The following is a 21,613-nucleotide window of genomic DNA, read 5'->3' on the forward strand; positions in this document are numbered from 1 at the left end:
AATGATGAAACATCCACAACCTTGTGTGATCTCATGTAGGCTATAGTTCCTGTGAACCATTCTTGAACATTACTTCTTTATACATGGCAAGAAAGGGGTACTGTTTTAACTCAGAGTATTGTGATTTGGAAATACTAACATATATCCTATTGATGAATGCAAAATGTGAATATTATTGATTAGGGATGCGCCGATACCAGTTTTTAAGGCTGAGTATGAGCACTTTTTCTCAAGTACTCCCTGATACCAATTACTGATACCTATTTTAGTGCCATGTGACGATTTATTTTTAGGGCTCCTTCACACCATACATACATGAAAACTGTTAGGAAAACCGCACAGATTTCACTTGCAGAGACAACAGTTTTACATGAGTTTTCATGTGTGTTTCAGTGAGTTTTTTTACAGCCTGTTCAGATATGTGCAGGCCAGTTGCAGTGCGATTTAAAAGAGTCTTGTGCGATTTCATTTGGAATCGCACCTGAACCACTGAGCAATATTGCACTGGACTGGGCTTTGAAATCGCACTGCAAACTGTCCTGCACATGTATGAACTGTGTCTGAAGGTATCGGTTTTCGTATTAATGATACATCTACTTGTATACCTTTTTATCACGAATGAAGGAAACATAATCCTCTGGAGAAGCTGCACTCATCATTGTAGTGTGGATTGTTCCCCTAAAAACAGCAAACAACAATACATGCAAATTACTTCTAAGAAAAAAATGGATGCAGAACTGACTATTCTTAGAAGGCAATACACACACACATACATTGCACCCTGTGTTCTTTTTATCATCCTGCAACTGCTCTGTGTTCAACTTTACTAAGCTGCCTAAGGTCTGTTCAACAGGGAGCATGCCAGTGCTCGCAACGCCTTACTAGATGTGTAGCAATTAAAACAAGAGACAAAAATAAGAGCAAAGTGCAGTTGTTGCTAATGGCAACCAATCAGGGTTTATATTTAATTGAAAAAAATAAACTAAAATTCTGAATGACAGCTATGCCTAACAAATACAGTTTAGTTTTCACCTTCTTCTTTCTTTTTTCTTCTGTTTAAATGTATTAGCCCCATACTATATTATATACCTAGAAATCTCTTTATTATTTATGCTGTAGTAATGCTGCTGTGCCACTAACAAAACATCGCCATAGGGAACTATGCAGTTTTTAAAATACTATGACACCTATCTTTTTGGCACTACCCAAAGTGCGCAAATGTGTACAGGATCCACCTGGGAGACCTATTGTTTGCGGTAACAATTGTGTCACCGAGAATGCTAGTTCCTTGGTGTATAAACAATTCAGAACCCATGTGGAGGCCTTGCCTTCATATTTGAAGGATACAATGCATGTCCTCAATTTATTAGAACTAATTTATGTAACACCATTATTGCATCAATTGATGTTCAATCTTTATATTCCAACATTACGCATGAGAAAGGCATAGCAGTTGTCAATTCCTTTTTGAAAGAGTGTGGGACGGATTAATATAGGTACAATGAGTACATCTTTGCGATACATTCTCACATATAAGGTGTTCACTTTTAACAGCTTCCACTACCTCCAGAAGCAGGATGTGGCGAAGGGGACTAAATGTGCCCCATTGTACGTCAACCTGTTCCTGGGGGATGGGAGCATTGGCTATTTTCATGTGAGGAAGCATCTATGTATCTCCATCACGATGATCTCTGGCGGCGATACATAGATGATATTTTGATTTTTTGGGACAGGATCAGCAGCTTTACTGCAGGAATTTGTGAATTTTCTGAATGTGACATCTTTTTACTTGTTTTTCACTCTCACATAGGACAAATATAGTCTTCCCTGTTTGTACTTATATATACAGAAAGATGTGAAACACAACATAGTCACTCGGCGAGTAACGGCAAGTAATGCCCTATTGCGGTGCTCACCCTCGACATGTAATTAAGAGCATTCCGATAGGACAATATGCGCGCATTCGTATAAATTGTTCAATCCTGTCCTGTAGCTTTTGAGGAGGAGGCTGGTAAACTTAAACAGAGGTTCCTGGACAAGGGTTATAGCAAAAGTTTAAAAGGAGATTACCAATGGGCCAAAGTGAGTCCAAGTGATCTTCTTTTGTTTCAAAGAGAGACCGAATAAGTCCCACACTGTTTGAGATTTATTACTACATTCAACAACCAGTCAGAGGACATTAGAAAATTATGAAAAAACATTGGCACCTTTTGGCCGATGATGAGATTCTAAAAGAGTTTGTGGACGAGGTCCCTTGAATCACTTTTTGTAAGAATAGATCCAGTAAAAACATGGTTGTTTAGGACCATGATTATGACACTAGCCATGGGGGTGATCCCTGTATGGGCTGTGGCAATTGTAGCTATTGCAATTTTGTGGAAAATGCTTGGAGCGTATGTTACCTAATGGTAATTTGTGGAAAAGTAGACATTTTGTATCATGTCAGACTGTGGGGATTGGTTACTTGCTAAGGTGCCCATGTAATGCCTACTATGTATGCAAAACGAAGAGGAGGTTTTGGGAATACATTCGCAATCACATCAATGATGTTAGCGGAAGTGACTTGGTGAGCCAAGTCGCCGGGCAGAACATGAGTATGATACAAAGGGAATGCATTTCATAGCATTAGAAAGATCCATCCCCACCCTAGAGGTGGGGATTTTGATAACAAAATCCTGCATAAAGAATTCAGGTGGATTTATACTCTAAAGGCATGTAAAAAAAACAGGTCTCAATGAAAAATTGAGTTATGCCCCTTTTCTTTAATGTTTCCTAACATACATTGCATGCGCAAAGTATTCACAGCACTTGGTTTGTTTGAAACCTTTTGTAAATTTCTTAAATAAAAAATGAAAAAAATCACATGTACATACAGGATTTTTGATACCCTTGACGAAACCTCATTTTGCCGCCCCATTGGCGCCACACCCTTGGCTCCATTCCAGACTCCACCTCCTTTGCCCTGCCCATGTATTCCCCTACCTTTTTAATGACTGCTACCAGGGGGGGGGGAGAGGGCAGGAGGAGGGAGGAAGGGGGATGAGATGACATCACACATTTGAGGAGTATACACACTATACAGTCAGTTAAAGAAACTCACTGTGTTCTTTACTGTTCACTCACCACCAGGGCTCTGCTGCCAAGGGTTCTCTCTCTGTCTCCACTCTCCAGCCACAAACCCTGCCTCAGCGGTGTCTCCAGTCCAGGCTACAGCTGACACACACATGACCTCCAGCCAGGTAATGACCCCGCACCACTGATCAGAATGTCACGTCATGTGACTCTGCTCTGTTCTGCGGCTGGGGAGGGGAGAAGGGCAGAGCAGAGCTCATCATGGGAGTGATGGCACTGATGGGAGGGACCAGCCAGGGATGGACGAAGCGGACGATCACCAATTCCAAAGCTGGACTGGCACCAGAGAGTTTCTGAGAGAGAGACAGACAGGTCACAGATTGTGACCTCTCTGTCACTGATCATAGAGGCGTGGACTGCCTCTGTTCTGTCACTGTCCGGAGACTGTCAGGACTCGGGAGACCGTGACATCAGGTCTGTTCCTCAGTGCTGCCGCGGCGCCTACACTTAGTGATGGTCCAGGGTGGCGGCACAGCACAGGCGGTGGGACTCGGGAGAGGGGGACTAAGTAGGGAAACCAGCGGTAGGGTGCCCCTAGGTGGCAGTGCACCCTAGGCGGCTGCCTAATTTGCCTTACTGGTAACGCCGGCCCTGTGTACATAGGTATTCACAGCCTTTGCCATGACACTCAAAATTGAGCTCAGGTGCATCCTGTTTCTACTGATCATTCTTGAGATGTTATTACAACTTGATTGGAGTCCACCTGTGGTAAATTCAGTTGTCTGGAAATGTTTTGGAAAGGCACACACCTGTCTATATAAGGTCCCACAGTTAATAACGCATGTCGGAAAACAAACCAAGCCATAAAGTGCAAGGAATTGTCTGTAGACCTCTGAGACAGGCTTGTATCGAGGCACAGATTTGGGGAAGGGTACAGAAACATTTCTGCAGCATTGACGGTCCCAACGAGCGCAATGGCCTCCATCATCCATAAATGGAAGAAGTTTGGAACCACCAGGACTCTTCCTAGAGTGGGCCGTCTGGCCAAACTGAGCGATCCGGGGAGAAGGGCCTTAGTCAGGGAGGTGACCAAGAACCCGATGGTCACTCTGACAGAGCTTCAGTGTTTCTCTGTGGAAAGTGGAGAACCTTCAGAAGAACAACCATCTTTTCAGTGCTCCACAAATCAGGCCTGTATCTGTAATCTGGGCCTCCGGTGCGACCTCCATTGCCACCTTGGGATCTTAATTTGGTGCTGTCGGTTCTCCAGAAAGCTCCTTTTGAAAGAATTCAGGAGATTCCTCTGCTTACCTTATCCCAGAAGGTGGCCTTCTTGGTGGTGCCCCTCTATTTCAGTTGGGTTGGTATTGTTTTCTCTGACAGTGCTTTGATACTCAACTGACATCCTATAGCAGGGAGAGAGGGTATACCCCCTGGGACTGCCCATAGGCGTAGCCAGAATTTTTTTCTGCCTAGTGTCCTACTCCGGTAGGGGGCAGTATAACCCCTACAGAAACCACTCCTCAGTAAAAAGCACATGACAGCCCGCCTGAAGTTTTTTCAAAAGGCACCTGAAGGTCTCTCCGACCATGAGAAACAAAATTCTCTGGTCTGATTAAACAAAGATTGAACTCTTTGGCCTGAATGGCAAGCATCATGTCTAGAGAAAACCAGGGATCGTTCATCACCTGGCCAATACCATCCCTATAGTGAAGCATGGTGGTGGCAGCATCATGCTGTGATGATGTTTTTCAGCAGCAGGAACTGGGAGACTAGTCAGGATTGAGGGAAAGATGGATGCAGCAATGTACAGAGACATCCTTGATGAAAACCTGCTCCAGAGCACTCAGGACTTCAGACTGGGGTGAAGGTCCATCTTCCAACAGGACAATGACCCTAAGCACACAGCCAAGATAACAAGGGAGTGGCTACGGGACAACTCTGTGAATGTCCTAGAGTGGCCAAGACTTGAACCCAATTGAACATCTCTGGAGAGATTTGAAAATGGCTGTGTACCGACGCTCCCCAACCAACCTAATGTAGTTTGTGAAGTCCAGCAAAGAAGAATGGGAGCAACTGTCTTAAAATAAGTATGTCAAGCTTATAGCATCATACTCAAAAAGACTTAAGGCTGTAATTGGTGCTAAAGGTGCTTCAACAAATTATTGAGCAAAGGCTGTGAATACTTTACCTAACTTATATGTTCCTATGTTTTTGCGTGTAACCAACTGGGCAAATATCCTTGCATTGATACATTTTTTGCTACATAATTTGAATGTAATGAATAATGGCCACAAGATGGGGACACGTTGTGACTAGCACCCACACAACAGTCCTGACCCTATTAGAGGTTAAAATAATCACCTAATTGGCAGGGCGAGACGTCACCCAATATCCCCCATATGGGGCTTTTCAAAGTCTTTAAAACACTGAGAAGCAGGCTGTCATGCTACCCTGAAGAAGCCCACGCCATCTAGTGGGTGAAATGCATCGGTGTGCCTACCCTAGCCCACCCAGCCCGCGGTCAACCAAGCGACCCTCCAACATCGGCCATTTATGCTACGCTGCTCATTGGGAGGAAGCGAGAGAACAGATACTAAATCAGTGAGGCACCGAGGCTCCCACGTGTGTACCCGAGGCCCACACATCCTTACCCCTCTGGCTATCCGTCCGTCTAATTGAGAGGACGGCTCATTATTGTGGGCATACAGCAAAAAGTGCAGGATGGACTGAGAGCACCAAGTTTGGCCGGGTGGAGAGGGCAGCTTGGTACATCCTACCCCCAGTGGACCGATGGGGACAGACAGGCAGTATCCAGCGATACAACCTATACAAGTAACCGTGAGTTCCCCCTGGTGGGGGTGCATGTCTTAAATGGAAGAAGCCTAACTATTACTATACATAGTATACACCGAGACTGGAAGCCTATATGCCTACATACACTGCACTAGTGTCCTCAGCAACTATTCCTGTTTCGCCTGCTATCAGACTTCCCCAGTAATATATAGACATTGGTGTTCAGGATAGCTGGACTCTATGTACCTTGAGTAGGGTTGAGCGAATACGGACTGTATTATTCGTGTTCGTACCGAATAATTGGATTTTTGTTACCCGAACACGGACCCGAAAACTTTACTGTATATTCGGGTAAAAATCCGTGTTCGGTCATTTTATTTCCGGGTTTTGTATGCATTGGCGCGCTTTTCATGGCGGGCTTTCAACAGTCAATCAACAAGCGTTTAACTGGTGTGCCTTAAGCCATCCCAGCCATGCCTAAAAATGTATGAGTAGCTGTGATTGGCCATCTGAAGCATGTGAACAGGTCTTTATAAGTTCGAGACGGAGCGCCGCTGCGTCATTCTGCTGTGTTAGTCCAGGGACAGAGCATACATCATACCTGCTGGCTGCTGATTAGCGACAGACAGGCAAAAACCATTTGTGTCCGGATAGAATTGAGGGACAGGTCGGAGTGTGTTAGGCAGGGCGAGTTGTAGGGCATTTTAGGGCGAGGCTGCTGATTTTTAGGGTCAGTGTTGCTATTTGTTGCGATATTGCTGTGTTGCGATATTGCTGTGTGGGGGGGGTTTGCAGTGACCGATCTTATCAATCCTGTTAGGGAGAGGCTGGAGATAGGCAGGTGTCAGTGGTCCACATCGATTTTGCTGTGTGTGGGGTGCAGTGAACACAATCTTTTTTGCCCACTGAGGAGGAGGGAGAAAAGTATTTTTCTACCAGTCACTTTGTGCAGCGTTTTCCCTTCAGTGCTGTGCTGTGCTGACTGTGATCATACACTGCTGTGTTCAGTGTTCACATGTGCTATTATTGAGAGATTTCAAAAGTTATACACTTTTTTTCTATTCCACTATTCAATATACACCCTTGGGTTAAAAAAATTAAATTGTGGCATAGTCTGTACTAATCTAGTTAAAAATTTAAAAAGGGGAATTTTTTTTTTTTCCCTCCATAGCCTGCAGCAGAGCTGGTCCACATCGATTTTGCTGTGTGTGGGGTGCAGTGAAAACAATCTTTTTCGCCCACTGAGGAGGAGGGAGAAAAGTCTTTTTCTATCAGTCACTATGTGCAGCGTTTTTCCTTCAGTGCTGCTGTGCCGACTGTGATAATACACTGCTGTGTGTGTTCACATGTGCTATTATTGAGTGGTTTCAAAAATCATACACTTTTTTCTATTCCACTATTCAATATACAGCCTTGGGTTAAAAAAATTAAATTGTGGCATAGTCTGTACTAATCTAGTTAAAAATTACACTTAAAAGGGGATTTTTTTTTTTTCCCTCCATTGCCTGCAGCAGAGCTGAATGATAGAAGACACTGCTGTTCACATGTGCTATTGATAAATCACACCAATTTTTTATCATATTTTCTATTCCGCTATTCAATAAAAACCTTTGGGTATAAACAATTAAATTGCGGGATAGTCTGTGTTGGTACGTGTGAGATACACCTTTCCAATTTTTGGGGTTCATCTCATACTTCTGAAGATTTGAGGGTGCTGCCTGTTCCGTACTCCTCCTACTCCTCATCCTGCCTTTAGGGGTACAAAAAATAGTAATTGGGGCCTAGTGTGGTTCTGTACGTGTGAGATACATACACTTTTTTTGATAATATTTTCTATTCCGCTATTCAATAAAAACCTTTGGGTATAAACAATTAAATTGTGGGATAGTCTGTGTTGGTACGTGTGAGATACACCTTTCCAATTTTTGGGGTTCATCTCATACTTCTGAAGATTTGAGGGTGCTGCCTGTTTGTAACGCTCCTGCGTTTTATGTATGATGTGGATTTACAGCTGCAGAAATATTCCACTTCAGTAGTCATGTAGAGAAACGCTGAGACACCAATCCCAACTCCCAAAGACTCATCATGTGTGGATGATCTCAATTCAGCAAGTAAATACACACACTCAATAAGAAGTTCCTGGAGTGATCTATGTATATAGTAGTATAGAGGTGATAGGCTGAAGAGACGAGTTGAGACGATAGGTGACAGACACTTGAGAGGAATGTTCTTGAGAATCAGATAGTAACAGGTGGGATGCAGATAGGTTAGCAATTATGTATGGTAGTAGATGATAGGATAGCAGATGACATACAGGAGAGACTAACCCAGTGCAAGAGCAGATGATAGTAGGCTCAAGAGCTAGCAATCTAGATAGTGCAGATGTAGTAACAGTCCTTAGTATGCAGAGCTAGACAGTGTAAGCTTTAGTATGAAGGTTATTGAGGTTTCCCCTGTGGGGTACTTATCACTAGTAGCAATGTAGCAGAGGAGAGGTTCGACAAGAGCGGATGATCCGGTAGCGGGATACAGGGATCAGCGCAGCGTGGTTCCGACAGCGAGGTATGCTTGCAAGCATGAGAGCTTCAAGACAGGTTAGCATCAAGGCACATCTAGGCACACAGCAGGTTGAACGAACACATGTGAGTGAGAGCTGGTGATTTAAATAGCTGTTCAGTCCGGCGCTCAGTGATGATGTCAGCACTCTTAAAGGGAAACACACCTATATGTGCTTCATCTATCTAGGTAGATGGAAAGCACCCGGAAATGATGTGATAGGAGGCACTGAGAGTGCCAGAACCTTACAGTACCCCCCCCCCCCCGTAAGGCAGGCTCCGGAAGGCCTCTAAGGCTGGTTGTCGATATAAGAATCGGAAAAAGCTGGTTGCCGATGTAAGAATCGGAAAAGACTGGTTGCCGATACGAGAATCGGATAACACTGGTTGCCGATACGAGAATCGGATAATACTGGTTGCCGATACGAGAATCGGATAAGACTGCTTGCCGATACGAGAATCGGATAAGGCTGGTTGCCGATACGAGAATCGGATAAGACTGGTTGCCGATACGAGAATCGGATAAGACTGGTTGCCGATACGAGAATCGGATAAGACTGGTTGCCGATATGAGAATCGGATCAGGTTGGTAACCGATGTGAGAATCGGATCACTTGTTGCCGATATGAGAATCGGATCAGGTTGGTAACCGATGTGAGAATCGGATTACTTGTTGCCGATACGAGAATCGGATCAGGTTGGTAACCGATGTGAGAATCGGATCACTTGTTGCCGATATGAAAATCGGATCAGGTTGGTAACCGATGTGAGAATCGGATCACTTATTGCCGATATGAAAAATCGGATCAGGTTGGTAACCGATGTGAGAATCGGATCACTTGTTGCCGATATGAGAATCGGATCAGGTTGGTAACCGATCTGAGAATCGGATAGGACTTGTTGCCGATACGAGAATCGGATCACTTGTTGTTAGGGTGTCTGCTACATGAACCCCTCACTAGAATCGGACGCATAACCATCCGAAGTAATCCTAGTAGTCCTAGCAACCAATGCTTCTTCAAACATCCTCAGATCCTTCCTACATACCACCGTGCCATTAGAAGCGCGTACGCAGTCAGGTGCAAGAATCTCAATGTTTTCATTGGAAGCTAGAAATGTACTTGCAAAAATAGGAGTATCTATACCAACATCTGCCAATTTCTGGGTGTCCTTTTCTGATATAGAACGGGGTCAGGGCTGGCAACAGCCTTGGTAATTTCCAGGCTGTTTTTCAGGGAAGACAGTTCGGATTCGCCTGGCCTCCATTGGGAGAGCCTTAGGCCTATGGGGTCGGGTTGGGCAGGATGTAATGAAATGTCCCCCTTCTCCACAATAAAAACAAAGGCCACAGATTCTCCTGTGATCTTTTTTTTTTTGTAAGGACAACTTAGTATGTACGGCACCAATCTCCATAGGCTCCTCATCCATCTCTGTAGGATCAGGGTTCAAATGAGATGTGTCAGAGTGACAAGGCTGACTGTTTAAGGCAGGCTTGGACCATGACCAGGCAGGATCACCATATTCATTTGGTTTCCTTTTTTCCCTAGGTAGCCGGGGTCTGCGGTTACCTGGAGCAGGTTTAGGAGTAGATTTTTGGGAGGGGAGACACTGGGAGTGCATCGCAATTGCAAATGATTCCCAATTGTCTAGGATCTGACTTTTTTCTTGCAGTTTCTGGTATGCCCACGTTTTCATTTTGCCAGAAAGCAAATTAATGGCAGCATGCACTTTAATAAAGTCATTATGATAGGTCCTAGGCTTAAGGATAAATAGGAGCTCACAATCCATACGACAAAAAAGGAAAGAGGAACGGGAACCATCAAACCTGTCTGGTAGAAGGACAAGAGGTTCTGGGGGTTGAGCAGCAGTAGGCTGTGTCAGTCTGGCCACCTGCTGAGTCAGAGCCTGATTGTCTTCTTTTAATTCAGTAAGTGCGTGTATTAACGCAGTTACTTGTTGTGTTAACTGTGTCACCGGAGTGGTCATTTCTGCTGAATCCATTTTATCTGGTTCGTTCAATCTGTAACGCTCCTGCGTTTTATGTATGATGTGGATTTACAGCTGCAGAAATATTCCACTTCAGTAGTCATGTAGAGAAACGCTGAGACACCAATCCCAACTCCCAAAGACTCATCATGTGTGGATGATCTCAATTCAGCAAGTAAATACACACACTCAATAAGAAGTTCCTGGAGTGATCTATGTATATAGTAGTATAGAGGTGATAGGCTGAAGAGACAGGTTGAGTTGAGACGATAGGTGACAGACACTTGAGAGGAATGTTCTTGAGAATGAGATAGTAACAGGTGGGATGCAGATAGGTTAGCAATTATGTATGGTAGTAGATGATAGGATAGCAGATGACATACAGGAGAGACTAACCCAGTGCAAGAGCAGATGATAGTAGGCTCAAGAGCTAGCAATCTAGATAGTGCAGATGTAGTAACAGTCCTTAGTATGCAGAGCTAGACAGTGTAAGCTTTAGTATGAAGGTTATTGAGGTTTCCCCTGTGGGGTACTTATCACTAGTAGCAATGTAGCAGAGGAGAGGTTCGACAAGAGCGGATGATCCGGTAGCGGGATACAGGGATCAGCGCAGCGTGGTTCCGACAGCGAGGTATGCTTGCAAGCATGAGAGCTTCAAGACAGGTTAGCATCAAGGCACATCTAGGCACACAGCAGGTTGAACGAACACATGTGAGTGAGAGCTGGTGATTTAAATAGCTGTTCAGTCCGGCGCTCAGTGATGATGTCAGCACTCTTAAAGGGAAACACACCTATATGTGCTTCATCTATCTAGGTAGATGGAAAGCACCCGGAAATGATGTGATAGGAGGCACTGAGAGTGCCAGAACCTTACACTGTTCCGTACTCCTCCTACTCCCCATCCTGCCTTTAGGGGTACAAAAAATAGTAATTGGGGCCTAGTGTGGTTCTGTACGTGTGAGATACATACACTTTTTTTGATAATATTTTCTATTCCGCTATTCAATAAAAACCTTTGGGTATAAACCATTAAATTGCGGGATAGTCTGTGTTGGTACGTGTGAGATACACCTTTCCAATTTTTGGGGTTCATCTCATACTTCTGAAGATTTGAGAGTGCTGCCTGTACCATACTCCTCCTACTCCTCATCCTGCCTTTAGGGGTACAAAAAATAGTAATTGGGGCCTACTGTGGTTCTGTACGTGTGAGATACATACACTTTTTTTTTGATAATATTTTCTATTCCGCTATTCAATAAAAACCTTTGGGTATAAACAATTAAATTGCGGGATAGTCTGTGTTGGTACGTGTGAGATACACCTTTCCAATTTTTGGGGTTCATCTCATACTTCTGAAGATTTGAGGGTGTTGCCTGTTCCGTACTCCTCCTATCCTCATCCTGCCTTTAGGGGTACAAAAAATAGAATTTGGGGCCTAGTGTGGTTCTGTACGTGTGAGATACATACACTTTTTTTGATAATATTTTCTATTCCGCTATTCAATAAAAACCTTTGGGTATAAACACTTAAATTGCGGGATAGTCTGTGTTGGTACGTGTGAGATACACCTTTCCAATTTTTGGGGTTCATCTCATACTTCTGAAGATTTGAGGGTGCTGCCTGTTCTGTACTCCTCCTACTCCTCATCCTGCCTTTAGGGGTACAAAAAATAGTAATTGGGGCCTAGTGTGGTTCTGTACGTGTGAGATACATACACTTTTTTTGATAATATTTTCTATTCCGCTATTTAATCAAAACCTTTGGGTATAAACAATTAAATTGCGGGATAGTCTGTGTCGGTACGTGTGAGAGATACACCTTTCCAATTTTTGGGGCGCATCTCAAAAAATTGATAATCTCACAAAAATTGTAATCGGGGCCTAGTTTGTGTTTGTACGTGTGAGATACACCGTTTTGTAAAATTTGTCCTATTCCGCTATGCAATATACACCCTGTTTGAGTGTAAAAAATTAAATTGCGGGATAGTCTGTATCGGTACATGTGAGATACACCTTTTTAAATGTGTTTGGAGCATCTCCTTCTACCGCCGAGGATTGCAGGGCGCTTCAGTTTGCCTCCTGTTCCCAACTCCTCCTACTCCTCTTCCTCATCCTCCCTTTAGGGTACAAAAAATTTTAATAGGGGCCTAGTCTGTGTTTGTACGTGTGAGATACACCGTTTTTTATCCTTTTTCCTATTCCGCTATTCAATATACACCCTTTTGGGGTAAAAAACATTAAATTGCGGCATAGTTTGCATATTTGACTGTGAGATACACCCGTGCGATACTGTTGTTGTTTTGTTCCGCTATTCAATAAACACCTTTCTAGGGCAAGATCTTAAATTACAGAAATATGAGGAGACCGTCAAATAGGGGCCGTGGCCTGGGTCGTGGTGCTGCTGGTAGAGCTCCTGTTGCAAGGAGAGGACGTGGTCGATCTGTGCCAGCTACACGCACAAGTGAAACACCTTCCTCAAGTGTTAGTAGGCGACAGAACCTGCATCAGTATTTGGTAGGGCATCATACGCCTCTAGAAGTGATGATGCCAGAACACGTAGAGGCGATAGTAGATTGTTTTGCTGCTGACAGTGCCTCCAGTTCCTTCACATTGTCTCCCACCCAGTCTACTGCAGAAAGGTCAGAGTTGGCACCTGCAGCCAATGTCCAGCCGTCTTTCACCTCACCCCCTTGCAAATCAGGCAAGCAGTCTGAGCCCCAAGTCATGCAGCAGTCTCTTCTTCTTTTTGATGACTCTGTCAGCAGGGTTTCCCAGGGCCATCCACCTAGCCCTGCCCCAGAAGTGGAAGAGATTGAGTGCAGCGATGCCCAACCACTTATTTCTCAAGATGAGTACATGCAAGGACCATCGTAGCACGTCTCCGATGATGACGAAACGCAGGTGCCAACTGCTGCGGCGTTGAGAATTGTGGAGACCGACAAGGAGGGCAGGGGTGAAGACTGGGTGGAAGATGATGTGGAGGACGATGAGGTCCTCGACCCCACATGGAATGAAGGTCATGCAGGTGACCTGAGTAGTTTGGAGGAAGAGGCGGTGGTCGCACAGAGCCACCAGCACAGCAGAAGAGGGAGCAGGGTGCAGAAGTAGAGCGGCCGTGCCCTAGACACTATGCCTGCTACTGCCCAACGCAGCAAGGGAACAAGCGCACCAAAGCCAGCTCAAAGGAGTTCTCTAGCGTGGAAGTTCTTTAGAAAATGTGCTGATGACAGGACACGAGTGGTTTGCACCCTGTGCAATCAGAGCCTGAAGCGAGGCATAAACCTTCTCAACCTGAGCACAACCTGCATGATCAGGCATCTAAGTGCAAAGCACGAGCTGCAGTGGAGTAGACACCTTCAAAACCAAGAAACGTCTCTGGCTCATCCTGCTTCCTCTTCTGCTGCAGTCTCGGCCGCTCCAGCCACATCTGTAGTGATACCGGCACCTGCCACCCCGCAAACAGACGATCTGTCAGCAACACCACCACCTGGGTCACCAACCATCTCCACAATGTCTCGTGGAAGCGTTCAGCTTTCCATCTCCCAAACACTTGAGAGGAAGAGGAAGTACCCCCCTACCCACCCGCGATCCCTGGCCCTGAATGCCAGCATTTCAAAATTCTTGGCCTTTGAAATGCTGTCATTCCGTCTGGTGGAGACGCACAGTTTTAAAAACCTTATGTCGGTGGCTGTCCCACAGTACGTCGTGCCCAGCCGCCACTACTTTTCCAGGCAAGCCATCCCTTCCCTGCACAACCAAGTGGGGGAAAAAATCAGGTGTGCACTGCGCAACGCCATCTGTGGCAAGGTCCACCTAACTACCGATGCGTGGACCAGTAAGCACGGTCAGGGGCGTTATATCTCCCTAACCGCACACTGGGTAAATGCAGTGGCGGATGGGCCTGAAGCGGATAGCAATTTGGCGCATGTCCTTCCACCACCGAGGATTGCAGGGCGCTTCAGTTTGCCTCCTGTTCCTAACTCCTCCTACTCCGCTTCCTCATCCTCTACCGCCTCCTCATCCGGTCAGCGTAACACCTTCACCACCAACTTCAGCACGGCCAGGGGTAAACGACAGCAGGCAGTTTTAAAACTTGCCTGTTTGGGGGAAAAACCACACACCGCGCAGGAGTTGTGGAGGAGCATGGAACAGCAGACAAATGAGTGGTTGCTGCCAGCGAGCCTCAAGCCCGGCCTGGTGGTGTGCGATAACGGGCGAAATCTCATAGCAGCTCTGGGCCTAGCCGGTTTGACGCACATCCCTTGCCTGGCGCATGTGCTGAATTTGGTGGTGCAGAGGTTCCTTAAAAACTACCCCGATATGTCAGAGCTGCTGCAGAAAGTGCGGGCCGTCTGTGCGCACTTTCGGCGTTCTCACCCTGCTGCTGCTCGCCTGTCAACGCTGCAGCGTAACTTCGGCCTTCCCGCTCACCGCCTCATATGTGACGTGCCCACAAGGTGGAACTCCACCTTGCACATGCTGGAAAGACTGTGCGAGCAGCAGCAGGCCATAGTGGAGTTTCAGCTGCAGCACGCACGTGTGAGTCGCTCTGCGGAACAGCACCACTTCACCACCAATAACTGGGCCTCCATGCGAGACCTGTGTGCCTTGTTGCGCTGTTTTGAGTACTCCACCAACATGGCCAGTGCTGATGACGCCGTTGTCAGCTTAACTATCCCACTTCTATGCCTCCTTGAAAAAACAATTTGGGCGATGATGGAAGAGGATGTGGCACAGGATGAGGAGGAGGAGGAGGATGAAGAGGTAACATTTCCAAGGCTTTCAGGGCAGTCATTCACAAGGGGCTCCGAGGGTGGGTTCCTGCACCCACAAACGCCAGAGACACAATTGTCCAGCAGGGGCACAGTTCTGGAGGATGAGGAGGAGGAGCTGGAGGAGGAGATGGAACCATGTTCACAGCAGGGTGGCACCCAGGCCAGCTCATGGCCATCACTGGTGCGTGGCTGGGGGGATACAGAGGACACAGACGATACACCTCCCACAGAGGACAGCCTTTCGTTGCCTCTGGGCAGCCTGGCACACATGAGCGATTACATGCTGCAGTGTCTCCACAACGACCGCCGAGTTGCCCACATTCTAACTTGTGCTGATTACTGGGTGGCCACGCTGCTGGATCCCCGTTACAAGGACAACGTACCCTCCTTAATTCACTCACTGGAGCGCGATCGCAAGATGCGCGAGTACAAGCGCACGCTGGTAGACGCCATGCTGCTGGCATTCCCACCTGACAGCGGGGCCACAGTGGAAGCACAAGGCAGAGGAGGAGGAGGAGGAAGAGGTCGCCAACGCAACCAGGGCACCGCCAGCACCTCAGAAGGCAGGGTTAGCATGGCCGAAATGTGGAAAAGCTTTGTCAGCACGCCACAACAAACAGCAGTACCAGCAGCTCATATGGAACGTCTTTGCAGGAGGCAGCATTTCACCAACATGGTGGAGCAGTATGTGTGCACACGCCTAGACGTACTGAATGACGGGTCTGCCCCCTTCAACTTCTGGGTCTCCAAGTTGGGCACATGGCCTGAGCTTGCCCTTTACGCCTTGGAGGTGCTGGCGTGCCCTGCAGCCAGTGTATTATCTGAACGGGTATTTAGCACGGTTGGGGGTGTTATCACAGACAAGCGCAGCCGCCTGTCCAGAGACAATGTGGACAAGCTCACGTTCATTAAAATTAACCAGGCAATGATCCCACGAGACTTTTCCGTACCTTGTGCAGAATAGCGATGGATACCGACCTTACCCAGCCATTGTTCTATTTTTGCTCTTTCTCACTCTTTTGGGGTATACCCTTATTTAAAATTTCTGAAAAAAAGCAGTGTTGGCTACCTCGTCCTCCTCAGGGCCAGATTAACATAGGGGCTATTGGAGCTGCAGCTCCAGGCCCCTACCTTAATATAGGCCCCGGGTTGGCCATATTCACTGTTACCGCTATTCTGTCACTTGTAAACACAGAAGTCTGGCTTCTATGCTCGCTTCCCCAGGCAGCTCCCTCAGAACCTCCCCACACAGCACGAAGGCCGGACAAGGAGGGACAGTTTCCGATGCATGGATGTGTTTATGGGCTTCAGAGACAGCATCCCATGTTGAATTAGGCATGCATGGCTGCACCCTTCCTCCTCTGGGTGCATGCCAAGGCACGGCCCTTAAGGCCCTTCAAAATCCTCAGCACCAAGCCCATGATGCTCTTAATCCGGCCCTGGTCCTCCTCCACCGCCGCTTCCACCTACACCGCCCATAGGTGTGCGCAGCCTATTGCATTAGGGTGTGCACCCCAAAGTTTAAATACACATGAATGTGTTTGCCTACATGTACATGGCCCCGATACATTACTCTCCCTGCTGGCAAAGAGAAATAGAGCAGAGCAGGTCCGAGGGAGATCTTTCCCATCTCCTCACTGGCAAACAGAGCGATAATGCTATGTGCCCTAGGTGATTAGGGTGTGCCCAGGTACACCCGGCACACCCTATGCGCACGCCTATGACACCGCCACATCCACCACCACCTCAACCTCCCTCCTACTCCATATGGGCCTCGTCCTTCAGAGATGAAGGAAATTGTTTTATTTTTCTTTTTTTTTTTTGTTGTTTTAAGTTATTTCCCTATCCACATTTGTTTGCAGAGCACTTGCCATGCTCTTAACTACGTTTTGCTGCCATTTGCAGCACTCTAACCCTTTCCATTGGTGTTTTAGAGCCATTTTAGTGCCTGAAAGTTCGGGTCCCCATTGACTTCAATGGGGTTTGGTGTCCGGGAAAAGTTCGGCAAAAGTCCGGGACACGGACCCGGACTTTTTTTTTAAGTTCGGCCGAACCCGCCGAACACGGACATCCAGGTGTCCGCTCAACTCTAACCTTGAGCACTTAAATTTTTATTGGAGGAATCAATATCCATAACATTGAATATATAACTGTTATTACTGGTGGTTAATTGGTGAAAGACATCAACGGTGTGCTGTATAGCTAAGTAATGGCTGACACCACTGTTGTTTCCTAGTACTCACTTCAAACCTGATTCTTTTTTTTTCGTATTTAATTTCTATTACATTTTCAAAGATTCCAACAAACTTCTTTCACGTTGTTGTCATAAGGGGGTATTGTTCGTAGAATTTTGAGGAAAATAATGAATTTAATCCATTTTCGATTAAGGCTGGTGATTAAGGCTCGATTAAGGATTTTGGTTTAACATAACCAAATGTGGAAAAAGTGAAGCGATGTGAATACTTTCCGGATGCACTGTGTACGGAATTTTTAAATTTGTGGATTTCACCTCTTCTAAACCTTTTTGTCTGTTTTACATGTATTTACTGAACTAAGTGTTTCCAAACCATAGTAGTAACATAATCCCAGCTAACTAGGAAAGGAAAACATGCAAAGTAATTAGGCTTATATTGATTATGTGATTCAGAAATGTTAATTGTTAGCATTATTTTTAGCTCATAAAATTTATCAAGCCATCATGAATAGCATTTTGTAGAGACTTACCATGTTATCACCCTTCGGGTTGACAGGACCTACATAATTAGGAACAAATGATTTTATGTAAGATCACTATTCAATTATTTACTACACGCACCTTAGGGTAGGGAATCACTCACAGTGATGGTATCTCTATGACACAAATGATCAGGGCCAATGTACAATTGTTGAAAACTAATATAACATCATAAAGGAAACCTAAAATGTAGACTACTCTAAAATGCTAATTTGATGCCTCCCTTCGAAAGTTTTCCCTACCCTGCAACCTCCTGCCTGTTGCTAATAACCAGTAAGGCCAGCCATCACAACAATGGTCTAAAATAAACAGGTTGGAGGAAGATAGGCCAACCTTTGACAGGAAGTGTTAAAAAGAGCTTGTTACAGTAGCCTCTGGTTTTGGGGTTTCCTTTGGAGTTGGAGGGATCACCTAAAGCTAAAGCTATGTACAGGCACCAATTTTCACCTGAATTGTACTGCCACAGCCTCCTCTGCACATTAACTAAATTGAATAGTTTACTTTTTTAAATGAATGAGCTCATATGATCCACATCCTCAATGTCAATGTGGCGATTGGCCAGTGCAACCATGTAATTGTGCTGAACAGTGAGAATCTCTGTTGACCCTTCTTTCATTCGGGACCGGGTTCCTGCGGAAAGGTATGATTGGCCACCATGGCTGCATTGACCAGTCACTATTCACCACCGCCAGAAGTATGATGCTACACAGCTGCCAGGGCTGTGTGGTGAAGATTCTGAGTGTGTGGCCCATTATAGTGAGCGGAGGTGGGAGAGTGGCATGTGACCAGCCACAGTAAGTGCAGTGGGGACAAGGATTTTCGGAGTTTATTCATCTTTTTAGTTTTTTGAAAAGATGAACTTACCCTTTAACCTGTCACAATGAATAAAAATAATCTTGCAATTGTTAGTCTTTTAATAACATGGAACACTACTTGAGCTGCCTACCTATCCCCAGAATGAACTAATCGAAACACCTAGAGACATACAGAATGTAAGAGACTGCATGGAAAGCAGTCTTTTTAAAAGATCTATAGGGGTCCTATGACATAAATATCAAACCAACCTTGTATAAAGAATCTTTGGTAATATTTTCTTGCCCTGTTGAATTCAATGCCTGGGTAGCATAATACCTGTGATGAAAAAAAGGCTTATTTAAAGTTTAGTCACTGTGTTAGAAGGTAGCCCCACTTTTTAAAAAATGAATACTGCATATACTGTATAACTGCTATACAAATAATTGTGTATTAGATGACACGAGGAACAACAAAGCTGCACAACAAGGTCTTCTTCAGCAGTGTTTATTTGATAGGAAACTTCATATCTCCTATCACCCAGCATCAATTCCTGACATGTTTCACTCTCTAAAGGGTTCAATGATAGGACTAAAAGTACAGAAGAGACATTTATCCCCTCTTCATGCTCCTTGCTGCTTTCTCATTGTCTATTCCTGTACTTTGCAGACATAGATGCTCTGGCTGCCCCCTGTAGCATCTCTGACTCCTGGGCAAGGATTGGGGTCCTCCTGACCCCTTATGCAGAGACTTCTTGTCTCTCGGGTGAAGTCCTGAACTGTTGTCAGGCCTTGTTCATAAAGGCTGTGAACAGCTGCACATTCAGACTGTTGGTTACTGGCAAGAACAGGACTTGATTGGAGACTCCTTCCCTCCCAAAGCACTTCAGGGACTCTGAGTTCCAGCCCCCAATTTACTGTATGAATCACAAATTCAGGAAAAGGTTTCTTCGTTCAGAATTGACATTCTGGAGCCCCACACTCTGCATATGTGGAAACCCTGTGTCACTTTATCCTATGTTTTCACAGTGGCAAGGCCTCTTACTGCCACACTACATTAAGTTCAATTAACAGGGGAAAATCCATACTAATATTTAATACATTGGTTTCAGGGTTCTAGAAAAAATAGGATTTTTGACTTACTATAAAATACTTTTTTTTTTTTTTTTTTTTATGGTACATTATGGGACACAGGAGTAGTATTCAGGTACATAGGGATTGCTAAAAGCAGTCCAACTGAGGGGCAACAGCTCAAACAAAAGGTGAACAGGCCCATGAAAACCAATAGGGTAACAGAAAGGGCTCAACAACTTACAGAGCCACCTGAGGAACCTTACATACAAAGCTGGCATCAGCTGAGGCCTAAACGTCCACCTTGCAAAACAAAATTTAAAAAGTAAAGTGTGAACCAAAGACCAAGTGGCAGCCTTGAAAATCTGAGAAAAAGATGCCCCAAAAAGCCCCAACCCATCTGGTGAAGTGCATTTTGAGAAGGAAAGGGGAAACCTTACTCTTGAGAACAATCTTGAATACTGAGCTGTCAAATCCACCTGGCGTTAGAATACCAATAAGCAGGCTGTCCCTTACAGGGACCTTCAGGCACAACCAACAGGGAGTCAGACTATCTAAAGGGAACTGACTGATAGACAAAACAGCGTGTTCCATATTTTCACAATGGAAGAAATACTCTTCTGGATGCTTCAGAGAGCAAGACATACAGATTGTAGAACAATGTCTTGGTTCAGGTGGAAAAAATCACCTTGGAAATAAAAGAGGCCCTGGGCCTAAAAACACCCTTGTTCTTGCAAAGCACAGGAAGGGTTTCAGTACAGGCTAAGACCACCAACTGAGAGACTCACCCAGTAGAAGTGATGGTGATGAGAAAGACAACTATACCAGTAAGGGAAGACAAAGGAATATTCCTAAGGGATTCAAATGGTGGTTTTGGAAGAACCAAAAGAGCCAGGTTGAGATCCCATGGAGTCTCTGAGAAACATACAGGAGGACTAATGTGAACTACACTGTACGAAGGCCCTCAAAAAGTGAGAGAACAAGTGGTCTCTGAAAAAGAACCAATAAGACTGAGCTGTGACCCTTAAGAGTATTTAAGGGCAAACATTAAATCAAACCAACAGGAGAACAGACAGGAATAAGAATAATCCCACGGAGAACTTCATAGGATTGAACTTCCTTGCCTCACACCAGGAGAAATTTGCCTTACAAATACGATGATAGACTTTGGGAGAGGTCAATCTGCTAGCCTTTAAGAGTGTAGATATCCAAATAGAAATAAATAAATCCAATAGACCCCGGTCCCTTAGAACCTGGGCTTCAAAAGGTAAAGGCCTCATTCACACCTTGTGCAGAGATGGGAGTTATGTATTTCTCCCTGAAAGGGCACAAAGAAAACAATTGTTTCTATGGGTCCTGTTCACTCACAACACTGTTATCACGTGCGGATTTTGTCAGCCATGTTGTGGTGTGAACGGGACGCATAGAAAAAAATTGTTTTCTTTGAGTCCTTGCAGAGACTTATGTTAAAAATAACACGCGTCTCTGCACATGGTGTGGATAAGCCCATATTATTCTATGCAAGTGAAATCTTCACGGTTTTTCCATCAGTTTTTATGCACATATGGTGTGAACGAGGCCTTAAGCCATCCATATTAGAATATACATGGTAAAATAAAGCTTGGGACAGAAACTATTCAGGAGGGCCCACAGCAAGTCTGCCAGGAGCCTGATGAGGCCCGGATACTACATCCTCCTAGGCCAGTTTGGTGCGATAAGAATTACTGGAATGTCCTGTACTGTATCTCAATCTTGTGTAGTAGACGGGGAAGGGGTTTTAGAGGAGGAGGAAGGACATGCCTCAGGTTGATAATTAGCAATAAAGGTCTGAAAA

At 45.2% G+C, this 21,613-nt stretch overlaps 1 protein-coding gene across 1 annotated transcript in view; it reads right to left on the reverse strand.

Moving 5' to 3' along the window:
- Nucleotides 1-612: 612 nt before the first annotated feature.
- The window catches only part of LOC309548562 (N-acylethanolamine-hydrolyzing acid amidase-like), a gene marked incomplete at its 3' end in the record, with an annotated part of 65,544 nt that continues 44,543 nt past the window's right edge, over nucleotides 613-21,613 (reverse strand). Inside the window, exons 8-9 of the mRNA XM_082248533.1 lie at nucleotides 18,982-19,048; nucleotides 613-678 (exon numbers count right to left, since the gene is read on the reverse strand). Coding sequence (XP_082104659.1) covers nucleotides 613-678; nucleotides 18,982-19,048 — 133 coding nt within the window. The remainder of the gene's footprint in view (nucleotides 679-18,981; nucleotides 19,049-21,613) is intronic.

Source organism: Pelophylax lessonae (assembly GCF_965119305.1).
Source record: "Pelophylax lessonae genome assembly, chromosome: 1".
Classification (NCBI taxonomy): Eukaryota; Metazoa; Chordata; class Amphibia; order Anura; family Ranidae; genus Pelophylax; species Pelophylax lessonae.